A 12,537-nucleotide genomic window follows, 5' to 3' on the forward strand; every position below is an offset into this window, starting at 1 on the left:
GTATTGTCAATGGGCAAAACATAAGTGGTGGTCAGAGGATCAAAACAGTTGCACAATATGCAAGACCAAGAGGTCGAGGTAGAGGTCGAGGTAGAGGCAGCAATGTAGGAAAATAGAAAGTGTTTAATCTGACTTAGGAAAATGGGTTTGGAGTTTGATTTGTAATAGATAGACAAAAATGGTACAATCTAGATCGTTTGGTAATATTTTGTAATGAAGATATATCAAACTAGTGTTAATGTGCTATTTTAAAAGGGTTCATTCATCTATTTGTTGAGCAATTGGTTTATCTTACAGGTGTGATATTGGAATGAATGCATTGCGAGATTGTATTATGTAATTCGTGGTATTTAAACTTTAAATCGAACATTAGGTGAAATTGTTACTTTAAAAGCATTCAAAATGACATATATTATTTGGAAAAGGTAAAAACATGTGATATAGTAACTCTTATTGAACAAACATTGTTCACCCTTGACTGAGAAATCTCTTTTTGGAAAGTGTGATATTGTATAGCAAAACAGCTGATATTGTATTGAATACGTTGTGATATTGTATCCTATGACACGTCTAATTATGTGGTATTGTATTAAATACGTTGTCATATTGTAAAGAATGCTGTAATTAGTGTGATAGTTGTGGTATTTATTTAAGACAAGTATGATACTGTATTCGATATCTTGTGATATTGTATGGCAAAAAACTGTGAGGATAATAATTATTCCCACTTGTGATATTTATTTAAGACAAGTATGATATTGTATTCGATATCATGTGATATTGTAAAAACTGCGAGGATAATAATTATTTCCCAAAAAGTAAAATTTTGGATTGAATATTGCGTGGTATTGTATTGAATAGACTGTGATACTGTAAAGAATACTGAAATTATTGTGATATGTGTGGTGTTTATTTGAGACAAGTGTGATATTGTATTCGATATAATGTGATATCACATTGCATATCAAATGCAATATCATAGTTCTAACTATGCAATATCAGAATATGTACATTTAAAAATCCCACCGTCATCCATATTCCACCGTCATCCATTTTAACTCTGCAATTTCAGAACATGTACATTGAAATATCAGACTTCTGATAATACTTTGTGAAAGATTTATTTAAGAAATATCAAACGTTTAACTATGCAATATCACGACATGTACAATAAAATATCAGACTTTTGATAATATTTTTTTGGAAACTTTATGTAAGAAATATCACACGTCCAACTATGCAATATCACGACATGTACATTTAAAAATAAGACTTCTGATAATACTGTTTTGAAAGCAGTATGGAAGAAATATCACACGTCTAACTATGAAATATCACACGTCTAACTATGAAATATCACACGTCTAACTATGCAAAATAAGACTATTTTTAATACTTTGCGTATGAAATATAGTATCAAACAATGTACGAATAAGATCGCTTATATCAATGCGTAAATCCTAACGTATGGAGTGTAATTGCTATAATAGTAATGAAACTATAAGATGTATATCCTATATATATTGAGCTCCATCAACAAAGAATCCTCCAACCAAGAGACGACGACACAAAAAATGTTTTGGATGACCTTGATGAACATGAATCAGTATACCAGTCAATCATCATCCGAACTCCCCTGAAAAATACAAAACAGCACAACAAGTAGTTGTCAGCAAATGAACAAACACAGTTGATACAGTTTAAGAAATTAAAATCATAAACAGCACCGCGAGTACTCGTCAGCGCTCAATATCAATAGTATATACAATTCCAAAAATTAAACTCATAAACAGAATCGTATGGCATCTTACTTATAGAAAGAATGTAATAGAATATATTTATTTAGGTAGCATACCTGATTCTCGACGTCAGGTACAAAAGGATGAGGGCAGTTACGCTTATCATGGTTAGCCAATTGTTTGCAATTTTTGCAAAGCCTTTTTGGCTTCTCTGCTTTGGCAATGCATTATTGCTTTGTCGATATCATTCTCTTCCCACTACCCTTGTTCTTTGCCCGACGAGGCGGTAAAATCCTCACCTCAGTTGAGGAACTACATCCAAGAAGCATTTCCAACTCGTGCTCTTTTGTCATTGGCTGTGCTTGTGGATTGATTTTGACCCACAATTGCTTCAACGTGTCAACAAGATCAGTGATCTGATTGTTAGGCATAGTTCTCAGCAAACTGATAATTGAGTAGAACTCTGACCATAATTTGCACATCTCCAGCTTCCTTACATTAGTGGCATCAAAGTCGTCAAGTAACTCACCATGTGAACCATACAAAGGGATCTTTTGTGCATTCTTTGTCCAGCGCATAAGTATGTACTTATCAGGCAACGTCCTGACTTGTTTCCCAGAGAAAACCCAAATAATGTGTCTGCAAATAATGCCCTTCCTATTAAACAACTTACAAGAACATCCTGCATCGGTGCTTGTAGAATTGAACACTACTTGATAGGTCTTATGCATTCTAGCGTCAGTAACAACAATGACCTATATACTGTCGACAGGTGGTGTGAAGCCACCAACACTAAGGGAACACATGGAGGAAACAGCCTCTTGTTGAAAATCTTTGAAAATAGAATGGGTATAAACCTTGGACGCATGAGCTTCCAAGTGTAGAGACGTAGCTAACTGTGGTACAGTATAATCACTGTCTCGATCATGTTGCTTTTGAGTATGGCGCTGTTGATCCATGGCGCTTTGAAACCGCATCCAAAACTCAACAAGTGTACCATGTATATTTTCAAAACGCTTGAAAAAGCTATTCTGGCTCTCCGATCGTTGAGTTGTTCGGAGAAGACATCCCATAGGAATATCACGATAATAAGTCGGGATCCATCTCCTTCTTTTTTTATACATGTATGACAACCATGAATTTGCTTGCAAATTATGTTCAGCAATTAACTCTGACCACTTGCATTCAAATTCTGAAGGTTCCAAGTCAGAGTCCCAAACTACAACATTCAAACGACTCACAAAACCAGTCTCCTTGGATATTGTACTTCTAATCTTCTCAGGGACCTTCTGCATAATATGCCACATGCAATATCTATGCTTAGCCTTCTTGAAAACTTTGGGTACAACCTTCTTTATTCCTCGACATTGGTCAGTGATTATACATTGCGGCTCTCGCTGACCCATAGCATCTAAGAACTTTTCAAAAACCCACTTAAATGAATCTTCATCCTCATGAAACAACAATGCAGCCGCAAAAGTCACAGATCTTTTGTGGTGGTCTACCCCAGTAAAAGGAGTGAAAATCATAGAATATTTATTTGTACCGTAAGTTGGATCAAAAGTGACCAAATCACCAAAGGAAGAGTAGTTTCGACATGCCTGTGCATCACACCAAAACACACGAACCAAATATTTGAAATAATCCACTTTATAAGCAACGTAGAAACCTGGATTGGTTTCACGGAGGTCCTCTAAATGATTGATAAACAATTGAGCATCTTTATCTCCTATGAAACATTTGATATCCCTTCCAAAGTTCTTAAACTCAATCAATTGAGCACCAACATTCTCATAACCATCTGCATGTTCCTTAGAATATCTATATGCCGATGTAGGGCCTAAATTAACTTTTGAATGATCAATAATTGCTTTTTTTATGAAAAAGATGAAGGTGTCTCTTTTTTCTTTGAAATTCTTGATTTGTGAGGGAACAAAGACGATGATTATGCCATTCACGAAACTGAACAACAATATAAACATCCTTGATAAGGCGAAATTCAATCATAGCATCACAACCAATCCTAGTTAGTTTATTGTTCTTAATATCAAACGACTTTATAAGTGGCTGCTCCACTACACTATCATGAACAATAGCTTTCCTTTTCTTACCATCTCTAAACCCTTCACGATTACAGACAACAAGTTTATAAAAGATGGCACCATCAACATTTTTTTTAGAGGACTTCCTAGGTTCAAAACCACATGCTTCTGCATACACATTATAAAAACTGATAGCGTCTTCCAATTTTTCAAAAATATGACCAAGTTGTGGTTTAGACTGAATTGCGACATTCCTTGTCCACAATTCAGTACCACCAGGTGTGGATTCCAAAAACAATTGATGTTCATGATAAGAAACATGAGGTTGTTCAATGCATGGAGTATAAGTAATTTCAGCAAAATGATTAACATTAGACGTAGGTGGGGAAGGACTTTCAATGCGTGGAATAGAAGTAATTTGAGACACACTAGTATCGTGAGAGATGGATCCAGAAGAAGGTATACAACTATCAGCATCTGGAAAAGAATGCAATATGAGAAGCAATTTAAAACATAACAGGTATTAAGCAAACAATAAGGGGCCAAGACTAATGACAAAGTTTGTTATTGTAATAGTTGTGATATTGTATTGAATATGGTGTGATATTATATTGGATATCTGTTATTATTGTAATACTGCTAAAGCAGTGTCAAGGTCTGCAAACGAATATAGTACGAGAATGCATTACAACAGCTGATAACAGATGTAAAGTAAACAATAAGTTACAATGACGGCTAACTCAAGAGAAAATTGAAAATATAGGTAGCAAAAACAGTATGAAAATTGAAATTTCGTGCATTACACCAATAAAACCGTATGAAAATTGAAAATATAGACAAATTCATAAGAAACCAAGTAACAACACTAGTAATTGCAAATATATGTAGCAAAAACAACAAGTAAATGAAAATAAAGCTGGATATTATGAAGGTAGACATAAATTCGAAACAAAGCAGTAAGAAGAAGAGTAATTCAAATATGTGTAACAAAAACAACAATTTTATAAAAATAACGCTGAAAATTGAAAATCTAAACATGAATTCATAATAAACGTAGCGAATATGTGGAAAAAAACAACAATAACATCAAAATAAAGCTGGAAATTAACAAATCAAGGAAGAAATCAGCAGCAGCAGAAAGAAGATGTACCTGACATAGCGATTTAGATTGAAGACAAATATAATCCTTCATAAGAAATAGAAATCAACAAATCGCGCAAGAAATAAGCAGCAGAAAGAAGGAATCCATGGATAAAGCTAGGTCGAGGAAGATGAATTTAGAGAGAGAAAGAAAATTGATGATGTAACTGAAAAAGATGATAAAATTTAGGGAAGCAGGGGTATATATACAAAGAATTGAAATTACCAAACTGCCCTTAATTCTATGTGTTAAATATAAGACGTATGATCTATTACTTTAGATGGCTTAGATTGATCCTCAATCCGTAAATATATGAGTTATACTCTATTACTCATATATATATATATATATATATATATATATATATATATAGAGAGAGAGAGAGAGAGAGGTAGGATCCGGTGAGTCCATCTAAATATTTGAGTCCATAAAACAATATCACGCACTATACAAAACAATATCACGAATTTTTTTTTTCAAAATTTCTTTTTTCGAAATTTTTTTTTTCGAAACTTTTTTTTTTCAAAATTTTTTTTTAAAAAATTTGTTTTTTCAAATTTTTTTTTTCGAAATTTTTTTTTTCGAAACTTTTTTTTTCGAAATTTTTTTTTTCGAAACTTTTTTTTTCGAATTTTTTTTTTTCGAAAATTTTTTTTTTCGGGAATTTTTGTTTCGAATTTTTTTTTTCGTGTTAGCTGTGATATTGTTTAGTATAACGTGTGATATTGTTTAGCATAACTTGTGATAGTGTATTACAAAACAATATCACGAAATATTTTTTTTCAAATTTTTTTTTTCGAAATTTTTTTTTAACAATTTTTTTTCGTGAAAACTGTGATATTGTTTAGTATAATGTGTGATATTGTTTAGCATAACGTGTGATATTGTATTACAAAACATTTTGTTTTCAATTTTTTTTTTCAAAAAGTTTTTTTTCCAGCTGTGATATTGTTTAGTATAACGTGTGATACTGTAAGCTGTGATATTATTTAATATAACGTGTGATATTATATCATGGACTCACGGACTCAAAAAGATAGGGTGGACTCATGTGATCCTAATTCTATATATATATATATGTATATATATATATATATATATATATATATATATATATATATATATAGAATCAGGATCCTGTACGAACTAAATTACGGTGCGAACCGTACGAACTGAACTCATACCATTAGATTAAAGTAATCAACCGTCAAGATTACAGTCCTCTATCTCACACAAACTCTCTTTTATATTCAATCACACCTATTATCTCATATCACTCCTCTCTATTCCCACAAACCCAAACTCCATCTTCATCGTCGTGTCGCCGGAGATCCGGCATCAAACTCATCGGTGCGCTATCCCAACTCCAGTCTCACCGTCTAATCACTCCTATTTTCGTCCCTTTATTTCTTCTCTTCGTTCTTTCTTCGTTGTCGACCACCTACTTAACTTCCCTCTCCATCCTCTCTCATCACCGACTACAACTGATGTCGCCGCCGGCGAACCACCGGCAACCAGCTCGATTGTCAGGCAAACATCTCCTTCGACGCCTTCGCTGATAACAAAGAACATCACAAATAACATTTTCCGGCTCCAAATTTACGGGACCCGTCATTGGCAATATTAGTTTTATGAATTCACTTCGTTTTTGGTAGATCTAACAATTAAATGGTATTTTGGAAAAAAAATCGATTCTCAATTTCCAGATCTACCAAAAATGGTGTATAATTGATGAAAAATAAGGTCATTATAGATCTTGTCGGAACATTTTAAATCGAAAAAGGTATTGTTTGGTCGGAAATTTCTTCGTTGGTGTTATTGGTGGTGTCGGACCTTGGGTGTCTTTGGTTCGGCGGTGGTTCGGTGAACTGACAAGGTCGGCGGCGGATGGCGAGGTCGGTGGGCAGTGGAGAGGTGCTGGGCTAGACGTGTGTCCGGTGTTGCGGATCTGAGTTCATTGTCGGAAAAGTCACCGACGATGGTCTGGTCGGCCGACGACGACAATGGTGGTGATGTGAGTTCATTGTGGGCTGGGTATTTGTTTACAAACAGGTTGATTAAGGTGGAAATGGTGGAAGTATATGGAGGCTGCAAGCTGCAAGTGAGTATAAACATTTCCGAGATGAGAAATGAATTACTTTTTTGGTCAATGAATCCAACGGAGAATAAGATAGCATATAAATGTGAAAACAAGGCATTGGGGTTCATCACCATTTCTCAGGAAGTCTCGTGGCTTATTTGGTCATAATGGTAGAGAAATGTATGTATGTATGTACTTACTCCGTATATTGTTATACATGGAATGCATTCAACATAATAAAATCCTGCTTATGGTTTATTGGAATTTAACCACACAAGCAATAGATTAAGTCCTATGGGAGTGTTCATGGTGGGCTACTTGTTCCAGCGAGCTAACTCCGATTCCAATTGATGGTGGTGATTCGAGATCTGAGGAGCGGATGAGCGAGGTGGCTGCTGGTGTACGAGATGATGGTGGGGTGTAGTGATGGCGATGACGTTGGTGGTGGTGGTGGCGGTGGGGTTGTGGCGGCGATGGGGTGGTAGTGGTGACAGTCGGTGGTGGTGGTGCGTGGTAGTGTTTGAGGTGGATACGTGTATGAATACTACTAGATACGTATATGAATACTACTGGATACACATACAATATGTGTATCTGGAAGTATGGATACGCATACAATATGTGTATCTGGAAGTATTGACATGTGTATCTGGCAGTACTGATATGCGTATTTGGGATTACTGACATGTGTATCCGGGATATGCGTATCTGGGATTATTGACATGTGTATCTGACAATACTGATATGTGTATCCGCAAATAGTATAAAATGTATCTCGAACTCAATCTTAAAACTCCTAAAAAAAATTAGTATTAAAAAAGTGTAAAAGTGCATCTAGAATCTTAGTGTGTAAAAAGTGTATGTGTTAAAAGCTGTTAGATACATTTTATACAATTTTACACAAAGTGTGTATCTGAAAAAAAAAAAAAAAAAAAAAAAAAAAAAAAAAAAGGTCAAAATAAGCTAGTTCGTACGGTTCGCACCGTAACTCAGTTCGTACCTGAACTATATATATATAGGGTCGGGATCCGGTGAGAACCACCAAGATAATGAGAACCATGAGAACCACTCACATCCCTTAGATCTAATAATATTACGGAAGGTGAGATTAACTCAACCAAAATTCAAATCCTTCGACAGGTACCCAAACAATCAGATTTCACTCATTTTCCATTTTTCCTTTTATCTCTCATCTTTATTTCTCTCTCTTCGATTATCAAAGCCTTCGACATCACTAAATCTGCCTTATACGTTCAATCGCAGATACTAACGCAACCATACCTGACGATTAATGGATCCTTATGCTTCGACGAGGTAAAATTTCAATATTGATAATTAATTTTTGTGAAATTAGGATTTATATTTTTTAATTTTTTGATTGTCGATTAAATTAGTTGAATTTAGGGTTTGATTATTTGTTTATAGTCATAAAAATGAATTATGTTTGATAAATTAAGGGGTCGTGAATTATTTCGTGGAACTGGAAAATTAGGGATGGGGAAATTGATACATTACTAAATTGGTTGAAATCGTGAAATCAGCGATTTAATTTCGTGAATTACATAATTTTTATTATCGTCAAAACATTAGTTTCCTTTGTTAGGAGAGAATTGATGCAGATGGTGCTATTCTTCCCGAAGTTGATGAATCTTTGCAAGGTTTGCTTTGATTTAACTTGTCTCAAGATTGAAATTTGGCTGTATAGTTATTGTTAAGTCATCTTACAGTGAAAATGATTTTATCAGACGATTTTTCTCCTCATAATATCGAGGACTTTGGAGAATCTGAAGCTTGGCTTGCTGAATGTCTCAATGACACTTACTTGAATATCAGCTCCGATGATGGATATAGTGTTCACTTGTTTTTTATATGGAAGAAACTTGCAGTTTGCTTATGCGTAGGGTTAAGTTTTACTTATTTGGATCTCCTCTGGAATGCAGGAATGCATCTGTCTCATCTGATGTGCAGATTGGCTCCAAAGGTATAGTAGCAGGAAAATTGTGTTCTTTTCTTTCACAAGTTTGTTATCTGAACGACCTTCCTATTTCTGTAGAAGTATGCCATGACACACCAAATTCTGGATCACATATAGCTCAAAGACCAGTAAGAAGCTCCCGAAATGTTATTTTTAAAGGTACCCTTATGCCATCTTGTGCAATTTACTTTGTTTTAGTCTCACTAATGCTGACATTGGATGTTTGATGCTCTAGCATTATTTAGGCCGAAACGTTAATTTATTTCACAAAATAGCCATTTCTGACCCTCCACCGCTATGCTCCATTTGAAACATGGAGCCATGTCAGAGTATTGTGTATAATTATTTGTGTAGTACTCCGTTTTTATATTCTCATTTTTGAAATCCAGGCAGGAAATCTTACATGCGGACACCATCAAAAGTTCCTTCTTCTGTTGCATATCCATTTGATTTTATTAAACCATGCGGTGATAGTGGAGGAATGACCCTCAAGGATATAAACCAGCGCATACACACTCCACCACCGAAACCTAAGGAAGCTGAGGACGAAATTATCTACCCTACTTCAGCATTTTTAGGCAAACCTGTTGTCGGTAAAACCAAAATCCCTACTCAAGGAGGAAAAGGTAGCATCACTACCATGAGAACCAAAGGATGAGATTGGAATGATTAAAACTGCTGACTCAATCTTCGCAACCGCAAGGGCAGGTCTGACCTTCCTGGCATCGACGTCTTTGTTTCCACAGCTGACCCCGAAAAAGAACCTCCCTTAGTCACATCCAAGATTTGGCGTTTCTGATGAAATAGTCCTCTGACTCAAGCTTAAGCTCTTCTTTCTTTGACGTTTTACTTATTTTGAAAGCCAATTAGCTCAAATGGGAGAGCATTGTGCAATGCACAAGATGTGGGTTCGACTCCCATATTGGCCATGAAATACCAAATCTTTCTTTTACTCTTAAGAATGAAAAATAGTGTAACTGGTAATCCCATTTAATTCAAGTATGCCATGTATGGTAATAGTTTTGGTATATATGTTAGTCTTTGAAATGCTTGTATTGAACTCCTGATAATTGCAAAGCTATTTCACGAGCTCGATCATTGCCATTGTTGCTGCTCGCTTCAGTCCAATCAAGGTCTGCGCGCCATTCTCCGAATATGATTATAGCCTCCTAAATAATTGTACTGTATTGCTTGCATCATGACACATTTCTCTCATTGGATTTGCAATTTAATAGGCTATATGGGACTCGAACCCATACCTTTGTGCAAAATTTGCACATTGCTCTACCATTGAGCTAATAGCCTTTAAATATATGCTAAACAAATACGAATACGAAATAACTGACATAAGTACACGAAATGTTTCTCACATATTAGTAAGATATGTAATAGATACACTAAAATGCCTTGTAATTACAAAAAAAGGCCGGTAAACACATTAAATATCCTCCATGGTCATTTCCCTTATTTCATGTACATAGAACCTTATTTCATGCACATAGAACCTTATTTCATGCACATATAACCTTTTCATGCCATAGAAAATTAACGTCCTTAACCAACAATAATTAATATCATATTATAACCAACTGATGCAGCTGAAGAACTTTTTAATGCACATAGAACCTTTTTTTCATGCACATATAATCTTATTTCATACCCATATAAAATTATTGTCTTTAACCAACACTAATTAGTATCATAATATAACCAACTAATGCAACTGAAGAAGTTTTTAATGCACATAGAACCTTATTTCAGGCACATAGAACCTTATTTCATGCACATATAAAATTAACGTCCTTTACCAACAGTAATTAGTATCACAATATAAACAACTGGCGCTACTGAAAAACTTTTTAATGCACATAGAACCTTATTTCATGCACATACAACCTTATTTCATGCACATATAACCTTATTTTATGCCGAAAATATCCTTAACCAACATTAATTAGATGCAACTGAAGAACTTTTTAATGCACATATAACCTTATTTCATGCACATACAACCTTATTTCATGCACATATAACCTTATTTTATGCCCATATAACACTTATTTCATGCATATACACGGTTGTTTGATGCACATATATTGCTTTTTCATGCATTGATAAGTCTATTGCACCTCAAACCCTAACCATTATTATTGGGATAAGCGATTCAAGGGTTGAATTAGTCGTGTCCGCTGGAGCGATACGTAATTAGCTGAAACTAAGGATAAATTTATGGCACATGATAATTTGATGATTGAAATTCAATGCCAACGAAAGAGCATTAGTTTTGCTCAGCTAGTGGATTGGCAAGAACCATTCAAGTTGTACAGAACAAATAATGTGAGGTTTAAGGTCAACTTGTATCGGAAAAACGGAAATAACAAAGCTTAATCTCAAAATTGATCTGAAATAAAAGCACATAACAGGTTTCCGACAAAATACAGGAACAAGCAGACTGTCTATCGACTTGAATCACTTAGATAATCTTAATGAACATGTAATTTTACATACAATTGTTATTTAAAAGCTCATGGACCAGAAAATGAGCTTCCATAGATAAAGAAAAAATTACGCTCTATGTTATGTTACCATAAACTCGATTGCAAATGTGTTATGTTAACATAACTCAATTGGAAATGCCGGATGCAAAACAATATTGAAATGCCTATTTGTAAAAAAACTTTAAATGCTTTTGAAAATGAACTGCGCAGAGTGGGATACACAGCATATAAACAAAGCAAACTACTCCGTATCAGAATAACTTAAGACCAAATTCTAAATCGCAAATTTTCCAGTACTACAATCAGTCTTTACTGTTGGCATTTCAGCAAAAACTTCCGAGACATAGGCACAAGCAGCAGATTGACTAATAGCGTCTAACTTGATTGCAAATGTGTTATGTTACTTTTAACTAAATTGGAAATAAAATCAAAGCAAACTACCCCGTATCAAATAGCTTAAGCCCAAGTTCTAAAACAGCAGCATTTCTGAAGTAAAATATAACAATCAACGATGCATAAACTCGAAACAATCACGAAAAAACACAAGAATAAACATAAAAGCCAGCATCCATTAATAATAGTATTGTCTCAGTTTCATTCAAGTAACACAAAGAAAGCATTCATAAAATCCCTAGAATAAAACAACATAAGAAAAGAAAAGCATACTTAAATAAGCCTACGCCCTACGTCCTCTACGGTCAATTAATTCAATCATAAAAACTGAGAAATAAGAAAAAAATTGGGGGAATTGAGGAATTACCTAAATTGTAATCTGCTTGAAATCGGAAAAATCGATGATGAAATCAGCGAGAACGAACAAGGAAGCAAAATTGAAGTCGGATGTACGAAGTATTTTGGTCGAAACCACATGATGACGCTCGCAATCGCCGCGAACGAAGAAGGAAGCATGAACAAAGTTGTCGCAAAATAGAAGGTCTGATGAAGGAGGAGAGAGAAAGTCGTACAAAAGGAGAAAAACGCGTGATAAGAGGGTGAGACGGGTTGGACTATTCTCAAAATATATTTAATCTCAGCCCTTCAAGATGTTTAAAGTATGTTTAA

The 12,537-nt window shown here is 34.8% G+C and overlaps 2 protein-coding genes across 2 annotated transcripts; one reads left to right on the forward strand and one right to left on the reverse strand.

Annotated features, from left to right (window-relative positions):
- Positions 1–2,494: 2,494 nt before the first annotated feature.
- On the reverse strand, positions 2,495–6,506 carry LOC141647728 (protein FAR1-RELATED SEQUENCE 5-like). The gene is made up of 3 exons (XM_074456031.1): positions 6,368–6,506; positions 3,793–4,258; positions 2,495–3,701 (listed from the first exon to the last, which is right to left on the reverse strand). Exons 1-3 carry the CDS (start codon positions 6,504–6,506, stop codon positions 2,495–2,497), a joined length of 1,812 nt encoding a protein of 603 aa, XP_074312132.1.
- Positions 6,507–6,900: 394 nt separating this feature from the next.
- On the forward strand, positions 6,901–9,635 carry LOC141647736 (protein XRI1-like). Its single transcript, XM_074456042.1, has 6 exons — positions 6,901–7,023; positions 8,606–8,660; positions 8,748–8,846; positions 8,942–8,983; positions 9,056–9,136; positions 9,367–9,635. Exons 1-6 carry the CDS (start codon positions 6,901–6,903, stop codon positions 9,633–9,635), a joined length of 669 nt encoding a protein of 222 aa, XP_074312143.1.
- The last annotated feature ends 2,902 nt before the right edge of the window (positions 9,636–12,537 follow it).

Source organism: Silene latifolia, chromosome 1 (assembly GCF_048544455.1).
Source record: "Silene latifolia isolate original U9 population chromosome 1, ASM4854445v1, whole genome shotgun sequence".
Lineage (NCBI taxonomy): Eukaryota > Viridiplantae > Streptophyta > Magnoliopsida > Caryophyllales > Caryophyllaceae > Silene > Silene latifolia.